General features: G+C 39.7%; 1 protein-coding gene across 3 annotated transcripts in view; it reads left to right on the forward strand.

Moving 5' to 3' along the window:
- The first annotated feature begins 8,798 nt into the window (after positions 1-8,798).
- Positions 8,799-17,977, forward strand: part of LOC121867315 (D-beta-hydroxybutyrate dehydrogenase, mitochondrial-like) — a 22,185-nt gene continuing 13,006 nt past the window's right edge. The window contains exons 1-2 of one of the 3 annotated variants that reach the window (XM_042367224.1): positions 8,799-9,108; positions 17,616-17,709. Coding sequence is in view for 1 of the 3 variants with exons in the window: in XM_042367223.1 (XP_042223157.1) it covers positions 9,072-9,108 (37 nt within the window). In the remaining 2 variants the exon portion in view is untranslated. The remainder of the gene's footprint in view (positions 9,109-17,615; positions 17,710-17,977) is intronic. The other 2 variants (XM_042367223.1, XM_042367226.1) reach the window with 2 other exon arrangements.

Genomic DNA, 17,977 nt, shown 5'->3' on the forward strand with positions numbered 1-17,977 from the left:
AGAAGGGTAGAAAGATTGTGACAGAAAACTGTAGGTAATTCAGTTAAACATCACTTATGTGCAAATTCTTAGCTAAATATTTGTGACAGGGGGCTGACTCATTACCATACCACATCATTATTTCACGGAGAGATCTTGTCTGACAAATTTGCCCACATTCTTTAAAATGGTAGCAGGTTGCATGGACCAAGATTTACCATTGGGTGTGTTGTGCATAGATTATCCTAAGGTCCAGCACAAGTTATCAGAGGCAAAATATTGCAGTGAATTAAACGCTGGCTCGAAGACAGGCATCAGATCATAAACAGAGTTAATTTAGAATGAAAAAAAGGTTCTCAGTGTAGTACCACAAGAACCTATTATGGGACCATACTGTTTGTGATCTATATTAATGGTAATGATTAAAACATATTGAGCCATATATTCAAGTTTGTGGATGATACGAAGATATATGGGAAGGTCGCAAGTCAGGAAGATATTCTTTTATACGCTAAAAAGTCTGACAAATTCTTCAGTGGTCGCAATACTGGTAAATGTGTTTTAACGTTTGTGCTTCTTTGAAGCGTCATACAGTGATGATACTAAAGATACTCATCTTATTCTGATTTGGGGCAAATATGAACTGACTGCACAAACTAAATAGCTTATTGATCCCACAAAAATGACAGTACAGTAGTTGGGACGTGGTCAGACATTCCCCACAGTTATCAGTGTTTCCACTTAATAATATTTCTTAATTTCATAGCATGTGTTAAGAAACATAAAACGGTCTTCTAGTATTTTTCATGAATTATCAACAGGTGGTGGGCTGGTCCTTTACCAAAGTGAGGTTTGAGTAACCTTTACCTCCCATAGCTCATTCCCAACCTTTTCTATTTCCCTAATTAGTAGAGTAACGTATTAGAAACGTCTAGTAACAGTTTAATGTTTACTCAGAATTATCGAGGAAAAGTTAATTAAATATATACAAGTTATGTAAGATGTTAACTGGAAATTCCTCTCTTGAACAAATTGTACAGAACTGTTCCCAGAGAATTTAATTACTGTATCAGAGAAGTAATAATAATTATTGGATATTAGATATGGGGAGGGTAGTTCAACATGCATCAGCAGTTAATTGCTTACAGTTAATCTTAACGCTAATTATATACTGTATACTCGTATACTCCCGTTGAAGTCTGCAAGGTTATAGACCTTGGAAGTCTGTCCAGGTATTTAATAATAATAATAATAATAATAATAATAATAATAATAATAATAATTAACGGTTTATTGAAAGAACTTGGCAGCCAGAAGGCTGAATATATACAGTTACATATTTGGGGAATGGGTTTCGAATTACAAATAATATACAAGTAACATAAGTGATATAAATAAGATATATAATAACCAGATGGGGAAAAGCTCAAACTACAGTACATTTCAACATAGTGACAGTGCAAGGAGTAGTGTTTACTGGGAGTGAATACACTGGTCTATTACAAGTTATTGATAATTTTTACAATGGCTGTTCTTATAGCGATCAGTTCGTGCACGTATGGGCTGGATGCGGTTGTGGTGTCGAACAGCAATTCTCGGGCTAGAGATCTCAGGTGGTAGTAGGAGCCGGTGTCGAGGATGGTGTAGAAGCTTCTTACCAAATTTGCAGATGAGGTCGTGGTGATGGTCAGTGAGAGTCGAAAGGGTCAGTGTGTTGAGCGCTTCTTGATATGTGGAGTAGGAAGGGGAGAGAATAATCTTGCATGCCCTCTTTTGCACTTTTTCTAGGTGTTTACGTTGTGTGGCATTTAGGGAGGAAGACCAGGTGGGGGAGGTATTTCTAACCAGCGCTTGTTTCCACGCGACATGAATTCACGCCCATACATACATAAATCCCAAGTGACAGGGTCACAGGTGAAAAAAGGTTCAGTGGAAGGACAACAGGTGGATGGAAGTGAGTAGTAGTAGAAATGGGTGCCGTGGCTTGACACAGCATGCCTTATATATGCCCGCCTCTTAGAAAAATTGCTGGCGTGTGACGTCATATTTAGTACACGCGATGTTGTTCTTGATTGGAAGATAGGCGACACCTTCCTCAAGGATCGGTGGGGGGATGACGCCAGGCGTTCATGGCTTCATGTGTCGGCAGAGTTTTTCCCGCCGAAAAGTGATGGCGAGACGTGACAGTAGTTTTATGGTGAGGAAAGGTCTTGGGGTATTCACTTTCACTTGTTTTCATCTCTTGCCTTTGAATTACCATGGCAGACACAATGAATGTTTTTTCGAGTGCCACCAAGAACTAGTGACTACTGTCTCAGCAAAACAAAGCCTCGACTATTAAACTACTTTAGAAAGAGCTTAAGAATGGACAGCCACAAAATCTAGATAGAAATTTAGAATGTGAGAACATTATTCGAAAGTAGGAGGCATGCAGTTGTTTGTAGGGAGCTGAAACGATTGCAGAGGGACATTTTGGGATTAAGTGAAGTAAGATGGACAGGTACAAAGAGCATTAGTGGTGAAAAATTTCACTTCATATATTTAGGTTGTGAAAAATATGAGAGTTGTGTTGGTATTCTTGAAAGTCAAAAGATGGACAATTGTTTAAAGGGACGAGAAGTGTCAGCTAGATTTTTTTTAGTCAAGTTTAATATTAAAGCCTTGGAGTTGATAATAGTACAGGTTTATGCACTAATAAATCATAGTGAGGATGAGGTTTAAGAAAAGTTTTACTGAAAACTTGAAGAGACAAAAGACGTTGTGAAGTTTAATGAGCGTCTGATTATAATAGATAATTTTAATGCTGAGAGTTACGCTGACACGAAAACAAAGAAGTACAGAGACTGGCAAAAAACACAAAGAAAAACACTTTAAATTTAGAGAATAAATAAAATGATTTTGTTTTATTTATACAGAGCTAATTAGGGGTGAGGAGATAATTGTAGAAATATTAATGGGAAAAATTGGGGGTCAGAGGAGCAGGGAAAGATAGAGACTGGGATGGATGAATGACATTAAATGCTGAAGGTCTCCACTCTCCATGTGGGATGATTGGTAAAATCAGCCCGAAGATGTTTGAGTGGAGGACTGTGGTCGTCACCGTCAGGCGTGTAGATGGTATTTTGATAAACTGACTGATTGATTGTTAAGCTTTCAAAGAACAAACCTAACGCCAGACTTTAATGTTTTTGTGCCGGGTGGTGTCCTGACACAAACAGAGCGTCTGGAAATTGTGCTTCTTGTCATATACTTGTATATTAGATTCCCATACTTAAACACGTACTATGCAAAAACAGAGATACAGAGATATCAAGTTTCTAGGGGGTAAAGTGTATAGCATTTGAGAATATAGTCAGAATGTAGAGTTTAGAAGGCACCTTCAGGGTGCTCGCCCAGTGTTTGAGGTTATACTGTAAACAAGGGGCGGGGAAGGCGGTGGTATGTATCCTTCCCAGAGAAAAAAATATATAATACTTAAAAAGAATACATGCACTGATCCCATCATCTCAGGTGAAGCATTGTGTTAATCTCACATTAGTCTGCATAAATATAAAAGTAATTAGAAAATAAATGTAATCTTCATGTGCGAATAACAGAAATGTACAAAATTCACGATCTAGCCGCGCGCGATCCTGAAACGGTCTTGTCCAGAAACAGGAATATTTCATCTGTAAGAATTTCTTATCAGCTACTTCTTGTACCATTTTGTGGTGTTTCAGTAATTCACAGTAAATATAAATAATGACCATGTTAAGCACCTCGTCGCTACTCATCACCACGTATAACTTATTGGCGAGAGAATCAGAGTAAATATCTACCAAGGCCTATGAAGTAGACTGCTTACATAATTAACTTAAAATTTATAAACTGGGGTAAATTTCAATATCCTAACAGATATGGCTTGGTGTAAACATTGTAGATGAGGCCCCAGCACCTCCGCCTCTCCCGTTCTCTCTACCTTTCTAAACTTACGGTGCGACACAAATGCTGTTGTTGATATGCGTTGTAACAAGATTTTAGCAATACCAAGAACGGATATTCTTATATGTCCTGTTAAATTTAGGTTAGTAACTCGATGAAAGAATATGCAAGGACTATGTAGACTAATATATAATCCAAACAGGAAATCCCAGCGAAGCAGTCTTTGACCTTGAGTTGATTTTTCCTCTTAATTGAAAATGTAAAAATACATCTATCTGGTTAATTTAAGCTCAAGCACAAATATATATACCAGGTTAAGGAACTTGATTTTTGTGAATCAGCAAATTTTGCACCAAGGACTGAACAATCCCTCAGTCATACGCTTATAGGTACTACAAGTATATCAGATAATGTTCGCTCACTTTCTGCCTGTTGTGGCGCTCTCTTTTATGATGCATATACCAATATTAAAACAACTTATGTATTATTATCGTAACTTATAAACACACCGAGTAAATATGGCATCTCGACGTTACGCTAGCATAGTTATTACCCGTAACTTGTTAACGTTGTGCAACACGACGCGGATGTAGTCTACTCATCTTTATGCCTTTATAGTACCGTAAAGCTCAGTGTAATGTGTTTACCAGCTACGCGCGCTTCTTCCAGATCATCATCATAAATATTAATAAATAAGAGACAGCCGGCGGGGTATGCGTTTATTCACATGTCATCTCTTCTATGCAGCTTAATTATACAGTATCTTGCCCCAGGGAGGCTAAACAAGCTTAACAACAGTTGACTTTCCTGACCCCTGGCGTAAGGTGATCTGCCTGGGGGTGACGTCATCACATTTGCTGTAGTTTCAACAATATATTTATTTTCCTAATTAAAAACGCTCATGTAAAACAATATATATATATATATATATATATATATATATATATATATATATATATATATATATATATATATATATATATATATATATATATATATATATCGTTCCCTGGTCACACACATTAGGTCGAGGGTTCGAGTCCTGGCTGGTGAGTCGTTGATTATATATGTATATACAGATAAAAAGTTATTTGTGTAGCTCACATTTGTGTTCATTCTCCTTGGCCGAAATTAAATATATTTGTTGGAAAAAAGTGGAACATGTGTTGACGCCCAGATTCATCATGTACTTTATAGGAGTCAGAATGCAATGTTTCTATTTTCTTTTTTCTGGGATATAATTATTAGTTCTTTCCGAGAAGACGAGAATTCTCCGAAACCGGATGATGATACCAAGCAACAGAGCCGTGAAGTGGGAGGCTACATCTGTTAGCTCCTTGTGTATGTTTGGGACCAAGTAAAGTAATTACAGAAGCACAATCCAACAGCTGTAATCAAAGTGCTAATAATAATATCGTAATACTGTAATAACAATACTAATACTAACAACAACAAAATAATAATAACATTATTATTTCATTGCACTTTGCTAGTATCTGTCCCTCCAACGAATATATTGTATGGGGTAATACTTCGCAACTCCCGTGTATCTAAAATTAGTTATTTACACCTCTTGTATACAAGAAAGGGTGTTCCTTACCACGAGATCAGTCCATACCCACCTTGGGAATTGTAATTTTCATATTTTCGCTGTCTTGTGATTTTCTCCTTCAGTTTATAATAATAAATCCAACAGTGTCACACTAAAACTGTTATTGTTCAAATAGACTTGTTACCGATCATGGTATTTCTCTATATTTAAAAACTATTATTCAAGTGCGTAGTCTCTCAAATTTCGGTTACGATACAGACCTTTTTGGCAAGGCTCTGAGACTGAGAAGGTCCCACACTTGTTTTACTAAAATCCTCGCAATAGTCCCATGTCTAACACAGTGCATCCTTCAGGGATATTAATTCGACTATCCCACCGTCAGAGACCTACCACAGGGAGAGTCACAGAACAGCGAATGTGACCTGTATTTACCTGATAATTTAAACAAAACTCTGGTGCGCTGCTCACACAGGGGTTGTTGACGTACTGCACTACGACTCGAGTTACAGTAGTTTACTCCTGGCCGTCTGGTCTTACAACAGGTTTGCTACCCCAGGGGCGTATTGAATTAAAAACAGCAACTGTACTATGTCTGATTTAGCAGGAACGAAACCGAAGTGATATTTATTTGTGTGGCGGTACTCTTATGATCCGTTCCTGCTAAGGTCACACAATAGTTCGGCGATGATCGTGTCAATCCGAGAAAACACCCATGATCCATCTGGCTATTACGCCCCTAATGCATGAGTCATGAAGGCAAGCAGGAACTACGCTTGCTTCCCAGATGGGCGCTGTAAACGCTTTTGCGCTTCACTTTGCACAGGATGATAAGGGGGTGCCCAATAAACTAGCCCCCTCGGGGACAAATATAAAAAATATATAAAAGCTCCAAAGTCGTAGAAGCCTTGCCCTCCTGACCTCTTTGTAAGTAAATTCAGTCCTTTTCTTGATCCCTCACCGGATTTGCATTTTGCACATTAAAACAAATATTTCAATGAAAAAATCCCGAAAAATTAAGCCAATATTAAGTGTGTGTTGTGAGAGTGGGTGTAGATGAGGGGTGCCTGGGTCGGGTTACTGAGGTTCACAACACTGTTGACTCTGCCCCAATACATTAGCTGTGTCCGGCCCCCGCCGTCAGCTGTGTTTATCCAAGTCGTGTTACCAAAAGTTTCTGAAGTATCAAACTCGCTGATAGAAATGTGCCACACTAACCTATAATATTTAGGTACACTTCCATTCTCACAGCAAGTAAAAAATATTCACCAGCACGACGAAAGTGTGTATTAATTACTTCTAAATCTTAAGTAATAATTTATAATATAGATTCCTTTTTGTTTTAAGATGACGTATATCAGGGTTTATAGTGTTGCAGGTGTACAGGTCTCACGCAAACAGTGATTGTAACTTTGTAAGGGAGTCAAGTACTACGTTCTATTGTATACAGCTGTGTGGATGTACCCACACCATTAACCATACCAGTGACACCATTAACTGTACCACAGTCACACCATTAACCAAACCACAGGGACACCATTAACTATACCAGTCACACCATTAACTATACCACAGGCACACCATTAATCATACCACAGCCACACCACGAATGATGTTACAGTCGAACCGTGAATTGTACCAAACATAAATGGACTGTTTCATCGGAATACCATGACCTGTGCAACACAAACGCACCACTAATTGTGACATCCATTTTCCCTTTTCTGTCTGGGAATCATCGGCAACAAAACCCAGACGAAGGTTAAAAGTTATGACGACGCGACGGCTCACTCAATTTTTACCTTAACTAATCACACGTTCAGTGGTGTTCCGCGTGTTTATGAATCAACATCCAGATAAGAATTCATGAGTTGCGGTCAAACAAAGTCGCGAAGTGAATACTTACATTCGGGTAAACTTACTGTATTTAAAACAAACCATGCAGTTATCCATGTCTTGTCTACCCGTCCGGCTCACAAATGTTATAAATATATACAAGTCATGCTGGATAATCTTATCCTCGTAACCATAAAATCTTACTAGTAATACGTCGTCCTTGTTATTGTTAACCATTACTTCCTCAGTTTTACTTCTCATTTATCATATTTTCTTGTTTTGTTTATTCTCCTCATCTTTCATCTTAAAAAAAAAATCGATTTCATCAACTTATAGTTTACTATCGTATTGTCCCAGGCGTCAACAAGCTTTTCAACACTAGGAAAAAAAAAACATTTATCAAACATCAAAGATTAAACACTTCCGCGCCCTCTGGTGGTGGGAACCAGGGGATGGTCCGTCACTACTCGCCATCACATGAAACCGTTAGCAGTCTTATTAGTACAGTAATTCCATCCCCCTCCTAGCCATAGCGATCTAATAATTATAAGAATCTTTAGACTTTATGAAAAAACAAGTAAATAATTTCCTTCTACTTCGAGCCTTAAAACAGTCGCAATAGTGTTTTATGTTTTATTTTTATACCATCTGTTTATTTGTCTTTTTAAGCTTTCGTATGTTTGTTGTTTTTATAAATGCTTATCGAGAAGATCAATTGTTTGCAGCGGTGAGGTATTGTGGGGTACTGTGAGGTGTTGGTGAGGTACGGGTGAGGGATTGGTGAAGTGATGGTCAGAGAGGAGTGAGGGAAGAGTCAGTCAGCGTGAGTCACTGAACCACTGTATGGTGACTTGCCCACACTCACGGATGAACAACATAAGTTATTAACGAAACTAATAAAGAAGATTTATAATTAATGCTTTCAGAAGACAAAAAATGCTATTAGTTTGTTGTTCATTATCCTAATATATTATTTTCTTAATTGATGTAATAATTCGCAAACTAATAGCAATAAAAATGAAAAGCAGCTGTTTCTTGAACAGTTTACAAAACAAGCAATAAAGAGAACACATCACAGACAGGATATGAGCAGCTCCTACACCACCGCCTTCCGCCAGGACTGTTCCTGGAGTGGTGGTCTGGTGAAAGTCCTATACTCCCACAGGATCTCCCATATCACTATGAGCGCATAAATGGGGGTTACATGACACATCACCTGTACCGATAAAGTCTAGATGACGTCCTCTGTTCACGCTGTGAATTTACTGAAGGGCTAAACAAAGGGGAGGCCTCTTCTGTGCTGGGTGAAGGTTGTCACTTATCAGCATTGAGTGTAAACGTCAGAGTGATAAACGCCCTGACAATATCGCCTGCTAAGACGCCAGCCATTAGTTAGTTGGAGGCCGCGTGTTGATACAACCACTAAACCCAAACAATTTCCCTTTCCTGCGGCACCCAGCAAGGAGTGGCAGTGGCAGCAGAGTATGTGTCGTACCAGGGCTGGGCGGCTGAGTCAGGTCGAATGGTGTCAGTCTACAGTGGGCGGTGGTGGGGACACGGCGGAGCTCACTCTACCCTGGGACAAACATTACATAACAATAAGTTGACACATTATCTGTTTATTGAGCCGTTTACCATATTAAGGCAGTGGTAATGTGTGCACTAGTGAAGAAAGCAGTATTAATCGTGACGTCACTGGAGCTTTGAGCGGATATAAGACGCAGCATTACACAGTGTCTTCGGTGACTTAAATAGTAGGTGTTGTGCGTGACGGTGATTAACATTGATGGCTCCGAGACCTGCTCGTTACCCTCAACAAGATAGTAAGTGATAAGGCCATTATAATTATGTTACACACACACACACACACACACACACACATACATTCTGTTTCTTTCTGTCTCCATTTCATTGTTGTATACAGATCTTGACAGAATAAAACTAATCAGGATGCCAAGTACAAACAGAAAAATAAGATCGAGTCAATAGGAACAACAAGACAGTTTACACATTGGTTGAGGCGGCTTATATACACCCCTCACGAACGACAGTCGCACGGGTACGAGAGAATAATTATGGAGACATTTGCTAAAAGTAAACGATAGTGTCAATTAAGCTAACAGCGGAGGGAAGCGAAAGGTATAAACTATGATAGGAACCAAACACGCACGGGCATTCGGAACCAACGCCTTCACTACGTTATATTTACCTTACAAACTGCAGCGTCTCGGAGTACACGTATGGTCGCTTCCTATTTCTATCCAGGAAAATCTAATTTCGGATCACTTGAAGATTAGCCCCCATAGCTTATTTAACTTTAAGATTAACCACACTAACACTAACCTAACTAAATTTCTCATAGCATAACATAACCAATTCTAACCTAACCTAACATGATCTAATCCCCCTCAGGGGGCGGCTTGATCATCACATCAGGTACAATAGGATGGGGACTAATCTCCAGGTGATCTTTGATATCTTGTATTATAGATTTTGACGTTAGTAAAGAATAGCTGCCGCATTTATTTATTACCTGATGCTTTAGCAATGAAAAAAGGTGAGAGGATGAGCAAGATTAAGAAGAAGAATGAATGAAAGAAGAAACACGAACAAAAAAGAAAATAAAGAACAGGAAGATAAAACAAAAATGAAGAGAAGAAAAATCAAGAAGGAAGAAAAGACTAAACAAGGACATGGCCAACTCAGATTCAAATCCACCTCATGTACAGCACAGGGACTAGTTTGTTGGGCACTTTGTTACACTCCGTGTAAGTCGACACGCAGTAGCTTCACGGCGGCCACCATGGAAATACGCAGAGTTTACACTTCTCTTATTCAGGGTCAGATAGGATATAAATCACCGCGCCCAGGTCACAGGTCAACAACTATCTGTCAACAAAATATCGAATTATAAATAGTGAGATTACAGTATATTGGCGAGACTTGGCAGGTTATGTGATGCAACTGACACATAACTTTAGTCTTAATATTCATCAGTAATTTTTTATCCATTGTGATGCCTGCAGTGTGTGCGTGTGTGTGTATTTTTTTCGGTGTAAGACCCGTGAACTCTTAGGAGCCGAGAGCTAAATTAAGACCAGTAAGTTGCTAGCTCGATACTATTATTTGCTAGTCCAATGCTATAATTTGCTCGCCGATACCATTATTTGCTGGCATCTAGCTGATACGATTAATAGCGAGTACGATACTGTAAGTTACTAGAACGATGCGAGTAGTTGTTACTGGTAGTCGTTTGAATCCTATCCACGGGCAACGTTCTTTCATTTCACGTCAAAAACTGTGAACCAGTGGATCACCTGAAGATTCTCCCCCGCTTGTTTCACCTGAAGATTAACCACCCTATTCCTAGCCTAACCTAACCTAACCCAAGAAAAAGAAGAATTTTCAATGATCATTAAAAGAAGAAACCGTGAGCAGAAACTAAGATAGAGAGAGAGAGAGAGATTCACAGTAACAACGTATCACCATGAAGGTATACAGTAAAGTTAAAGGCTAGTGTACCGAGCAGGTCGGAGCATTATGGGTACTGTCATTAATATTGGGAATTCGACCCCCACAGACGACGCAGCATGTTCAATCTAGATAACGAAATACCCCCCCCCCCCTTTTGTTCATACTGAAGTGAACTATCAGCAACACGACTAAAACATTTATGTTTGTTAATTAATTTGCATTTTTTTCACTAAGCTGCTATTTCTTTATTTAATATTTATACAGCAACCAACGCACAGTCCTAGTCTCCTTGGTAGTGTCTGGGCGCGTGTGGAGGTCTTGGGGTCCCCAATCACACATACAGTACCTGCTCAGACTAGTAATGTTTGGTCTTGAGCTGCATCATTAGGGAAGGAGTTAGGGGGTTATCCATTACCTCTGTTTCTATTCTTTCATAAACGCTATAAGAAGATGTTAGAGAGATTTGTGACTGTAACTGTTATTTGTTGTTGACGAACTTTCCCTTGTTCCAAGTTTTCCCCTTGTCCACTCATTAGGAAACTGAAAATGAATGCAGCTAAGTGATCACGTCTGGTACCTGCGCCTGTGTGTGTGAGAGAGGTCCCCAATATACTACCTACAGTATTTACATCTGGATTCTGGGTAGCTATTGGGAGACTCTATACAAACACTGGGTACAGAGCTCGTTGCTCCCACGCATTGTCGAGACTCTCTAACAAACAGTTTGTATTTCGTACTAACACTACAGTCACCATCTTATTTAAGATTACGAGGCGATCATTTATAAAATTTCGTTCGTTTCATATCTCAGATTTAGTGAAGGTTTGTTGGGGTGTCCGAGGTTGTGGGCGTCTCTGGGTGTGAGAGACAAATGACTTGTTTCTTGTTATACACATCTTGTCTGGCGTTTATCAGGAAATAATTATCCATCCATGTTTTATCCTTGGGAATACATGGGACTAGCAGAAACGTGATCGACCGCCCAGGCAGCTAACAGACCGATTAGTGACGGAAAGGATTAAGTAAGTAAAGGGACTTAATAACGAAATAACGACTTAATTATACATCCACTATGGTTTTACATCACTGACAACAAAATTCATAACAAGAGCAATATTCGTTTTGTCATACAATAATCCAGATAAATTGGATATCACTGTGAGATTACGTAAGAGATAGTGAAACATCTCATTAGCGGCCTCATAGATGCACGAAGTAATGGAAAGTTTGAAATAGAATTAAAACAAAAATCGGGTGTCCGTAGCGGCAAAGAAACGTAATATGTAATCTGAAAGTTACTCCAGTAAATCTCTGTGTTGTATTAACGAAACGAATATTATACAGTATACTGTAGGTCCAGTTAGCGGCTAGATGACACATAAGTTATTTACCGAGAACAATAAAAAGAAATTCATTTTTCTCGGTAAAGTCTGGTTACAACAAAGAAAACAAAGAGGGAAGTACTGTAGGAGCGTGTTCGTGTTATATTCACATTATCGCTGTCACTGTAACTCTGGATAATGAGGACGTATCACGAGTGCTCAGACCCTCATGTTATTTGTTGTTGTCACCATTGTCTCAGTGAGTCACCAACTTTCTGTATTGTTTTTGTTTTTACCTGGAATCATTGGCAGTAACTAGACGTGCCATGAAAATAATTTTGGTACAGTATGTTAGGGAGCGACAACAATCAGCTGAGAGCAAGTTGTTTTATGGGGTGGACCGGATCGAAGGAGAGATGACGTTGCGCAGTTGACCAGTATGCACCTGACACCACCATCCTCCATGTTGCCTACATTTTTGTGTCCACAAAAAAACAAACAAACATTAAATCATACTAAGTTACGTTGGGACTATGATGCCTCGTCCATTTGTCATATAAGATAGAGGAATTTAGCTGGTCTGTATTTATTGTAACGATGAAACACTATGCTAATCAGAAACCTTATTAACATATTTTGACATCCCAAATCATTAATTAAAAAAAATATCTAAATTAAGTTTGGTTAAAAACTCAGTTGAATGATAGTTAAGTTATCGCGTTAAATGTTCTTTAAAGTCTTCACACACACACACACACATTGCCTGTATACAAAAAGTGACAGTTGTCTTATGTTCAGTTGTTTTAAGAGATGTCAATCAAGATGATAATTAACACAAGACATAGCTTTTACTTTTTGCCTGAGAATTTTCATATCGTATTGTCACTCACTAACCCATCGTGTACATGACCGTCTGTGTCTTGTGAACAAGTACACAGTGAACCTGTGTATAATATGATAATACAGTAACATAAACACAGCGCTAGGCAGGCGTCTCACACACACTCCTGTTAAATGGTACGCTTCTGTTTATCTGTACAGTATAATATATTTTTTTAGTTCTGGTTAGGAACATCTACCATATAAAAATATATCGGATTGGTTTAAAATTGATTTCAGTATACAATATTATCCTTCTTACTTCATTCGTTTGTTCATTCCTTCTTTCACGTAAAACAAAAAGTATGAAAATCATTCTCCGATCAAATATCAGATGAACAAACAAACGTCACCATGAGTAAGATAATTTACTGAGCTGAGTATAATTACTGGGTCAACATTACAATGAACAGCGACAGTTGTTCCCCAGTGATGGATGATACGTTGATAGATTAGGGGAAACTGCTTCATGTCTATCACTGCCTCGTCGTGTTCATAAGTGAAATTAAATGATTATAGATGAAAGTTTAGTTCGTTTAGCTTTATGTGTAAGATCGTTTCTCCTCCCAGAATTGCTTAATCGACGGCAACCTCCACTTTCCCGCCTTTACTTCCTCCACACAATAACCAAATTCTACATGTCGCCGTTCAGGGAGATTACAGGCCTAATACATTATAAAGCAAGTAACATCACCTCCAGAATTAGGTTCGTAACTTATACCAACAGACTTTCGAATTCGGATCTGATGTTACACTAGATATGGCTCGACGTATCAAGTATTCTTTATGAGCGTTGTTGACATTGCACCCGTGTTCTCCGGGCAGCTGCAACGTCGGTCAGTCAGCCAGCCAGCTGCCAGTCCTCCCTGACCCTATCACCACCAACATTTGTCAAGACGATACCCAGGGCCGTCCCTAGGAGGGTGCGGGGCCCGGGGCAACTCAGCCACTACGGGGCCACAGAAAAAAATATATATGGAGTCAGATTATGCGGTCAGAGGAACCCACCCCCACCAACCCCCATGGGACTTTCGCTATGGATGGTAAGGTCACTGTTGCGATGGTGGCGTAAGCCGTCAGGTCAGATTAACCAGTCAACAGGTAATGTGTCCGAGGTCACTGGGTCTAGTGCTGGGCCCCGCGGGGCCCCAGGCGGTCGCCCCTGTTCGACCCCCCTCAAAGGACGGGCCTGACGATACCACTATTTTTTTTTTATAATACGTTTATAATGGACTTTTTATTTAGTAGTGAAATGGTTTTTATTAAGTTGTGAAAAGAAAACCAAGGGACCCATAATGTTAATGTTTGTATACCTGCGCTGTCTATGTATTGGTACAGTACAGGCCGAATCAATGTGAAATTTTATGACGAGTTTAATGAATATCTATCTACATATCTATTTATTCACGTACAGTACAGGTATACCTCATATATACATACATATATATATATATATATATATATATATATATATATATATATATATATATATATATATATATATACATATACATATATATATATATATATATATATACCAACATACCTGTATGTACAGTCGCTCAAAACACCTCGACTCATGTTGTCTCGGTAGGGTTGTCAAAATTCTTCGCCCGTTGTGTCATATTGTCTCACACAAAATCGTACCTGGTGGAAAGGCAGGGGGTGAAGACACTGCTGTCTCGCAATGACGACACACTACTACTGAAAATGACGCTAATGTTCACACCTGTTTCTCACACTTTCCTTCTCTTTCTTAATCCTTTTCCCCCCTCTGTATGTGAACCTCTGCAACTCCCCCCGGACCCCTGCACCATCAGTTGTTTACTCATATATTAAATACTAAAAAAAGAAAAAACACGCGAAAACCTGATCAGTTCTGAGTATCTGTGTGTTCGTCATTAATGTGCGCGTCACACACACTTCCTCTTCACCCTGAACTTCGTGTTTTCTCTTCGTTCATTTCCATCCTGTGTTCAAAGTCCTAGTCCTCCCCTTCCCCCCGATTTCACCATCCTCCCCCACCCTTCCACTCCCTCCTAACCTGTGGCCATAACCTCTCCCTATAACACACCTGCGTCAGGAGCCAAAAATTACAAACATTACAACATATCCTGTGAGCGAGGAGCTTCTGCATTCCTTTATTAGTTGTTTACTATGTGTGTGTGTGAGTGTGTGTGTGTGTGTGTGTGTGTGTGTGTGTGTGTGTGTGTGTGTGTGTGTGTATTTATTGCTCTCTCTCTTTCTGTGTGTAAACGTTTGTTTGTTTGAATGTGCATATTTTCATTTATTTGCTTGCATGTTTTTGCGCAAATTTATTTTGTTTACTTTTTTGTGCATATGTGTGTTGAAGTAGACGGTAACAGGTGTTTGTGACATAGGTGGGTGTTGGTACGTATGGTGGGGGTAAGAGATGGTGGCGGCAGGTGTGACTGACGACAGGTGTGGTTGGTTACAGGTGACATTTAGCCTATGGGAATCCTGTCAGTCTTGTGGAGTTTCCTTTGTAACTTTACTAAAATTTAATGATATCCACATGTAGACTTGTACACATGTAGATATGCATTGAGTCATATCAGCTAATATTGTTGACTTAGTCATGTCCTGCGTGTGGTCGCATATGATACACCATGCCATGATTAAGCTAGACCACGACACCGGAAGATGAGCCTTTCCGGTGAGACTACATGTACAGTCAAAGAAAAAAGCCGCATTACACTCACCGTGCCTAATTTTCCGAAACTCTTGCTGAAAGATTTGGGCAAAATTCCCCGTCACTTTTTTTTATTTTTTATTTATTGGGCACTCCCCTACATCCTTGTGTAAGGTGAAGCGCAGAAGCGTTTACAGTGCCCAACAGGGAAGCATGCTAAGTTCATGCTTGCCTTTATGTCTCATGAGTTAAGGGCGTAGAAGCCTGAAGAGTCAAGGGCATAGAAGCCTGAAGAGCCAATGGTTTGTGTCATCAAGTTATTGGAAGCTCCAACAACTTGTCCCTGAATACGAATTCGCAACTTTCGACTTACAACAGGTACCTACTTTACTGCTAGGTGAACAGGGACTAATGGGGGCTAGGAAGTGTGTCCAAACAACTTCCACTGGCCCGGGAATCGAACCCGTGACATCTCCCTTGCGAAGGCAAGAGCGGTACCACTCTACCACCAGCACCCCCGTCACTGACACAGAAGCTACGAGGTTCGAATCTGAACCACCAAAATTAGTCTTTGTTTACCAACATGCCTGTGTGTACAGCCGGTCAAAACACCTCGACTCATGTTGTCTCGGTAGGGTTGTCAAAATTCTTCGTCCGTTGTGTCATATTGTCTCACACAAAATCGTAAAGATACTTTCCGACTCGCCTACTTCGACTTGTGCCAATGGATAGTGTACATAATTTGGAATGAAGTGTGCTTACCACAGTTCAACAAATGTTCAGAGTCTCTTCCAGGAATCACTGCTAGTGTGCATATGTTGATGAAACGAAGGCAGGTGAACATCTGAAGCGAACAAGACACAACACCCAGTTCACTTGGGAAGCCGAAGCAAACAAAGCATATTATCTTTTTATATACATCTTTGGAAGATCAAATTCTGTTTTTAAAATGTCATACATTAATAAAAATTTGGTCAACAAAGCATCCTCATTTGATGATGTATCCTGGAAAAGATTTCAGAGTTCTTGTTTAAGATTAACATCATTCCATTTACAAATATCTTTAATAATTCGTCAACATCATGTCCCTGATTGATCTTGACAAGAGAATCGGTTATGAAGATTATGTACAGTGTCCTTTTAGGGATTAGTTGCTGGATGACTTCCACCATTAATCCTCTTCATTCAAAATTTCCTCTCAGGTAACTATAGTTGAGCCAAACGTTAAAATGTGCTGTCAGGTTAGGACCTTATGACTGTACAGAACTAGAGTACAAAACCTCCTCCTAGTGCATTACGTTATATTAACTGCTCTGATTAACGGGATATCCAAAAATTCACCCATCTCCACAACTTTGTAGTTGACATCTCTGGTGTTAGCGTCACAGAACTGTTGCAGATGTTAGCATTAATATTCATTGAAAATTTGATGAGCTGTGAGGAGAAGCCAAGTCTGTGAATGTGATCCCCAACCTTAAGAAATGTGACGGTGTGTTCATCCCCCCACTAAACCATGTAACACGGCCGCCTCACCTTACCTGCCTGTCTACTACTCACCAAGTCAAGTTATTGGTGGTATCATCTCGGCACTTGGCTGGACGGCAGTAAACACAACTAGTAAGAAAGTCAGAAAAATATATTTATCTCTCTCTCTCTCTCTCTCTCTCTCTCTATATATATATATATATATATATATATATATATATATATATATATATATATATATATATATATATATATATTCTGAACAGACACAGTTGCCTGTACTGTCACAATATCTGTCCTCATGTTGTCGAAGAGAAGTTGGAAGACCACCAATTACCATAAAGTTTTGGCCATGTATGGTTGGAATGGAGTGTTAGAGTATCGCATCGTGAATGATACAGTGAACTTTGAGCGTTAACGTCTCGTGCTCAGTGATAGTGTTAAGCTACGACTGTCGAGTTCTCAGTTTCTCCCCCATCTCTCTCAACATGACCTCTGCCTCTTCTCTTGTCAACAGCTGCCGGTAGGTTGGAAAGGCCGGAAAGACCCACGCGAGTGACACACCTCGTGTATACGCGCCCTTGAGAGGGAAACTCAAGGACTATGGACAGGTAGGAAGGTCACGACACTGTAGCCAAGAATACAATAGGTGTAGACAATGACAGGTGAGGGCAGTGACAGGTTTGGGCAGTGACGGGTGTGGGGTGATGATAGGTGTGGACAGTGACAAGTGAGCGCAGTGACAGGTGAGGGCAGTGACGGGTGTGGGGTGATGATAGGTGTGGACAGTGACAGGTGAGGACAGTAACGGATGTGGGGTGATGATAGGTGTGGACAGTGACAGGTGAGGGTAGTAACAAGTGAGGGCAGTGACAGATA

Source organism: Homarus americanus, unplaced genomic scaffold (assembly GCF_018991925.1).
Source record: "Homarus americanus isolate GMGI-L3 unplaced genomic scaffold, GMGI_Hamer_2.0 scaffold6317, whole genome shotgun sequence".
NCBI lineage: Eukaryota > Metazoa > Arthropoda > Malacostraca > Decapoda > Nephropidae > Homarus > Homarus americanus.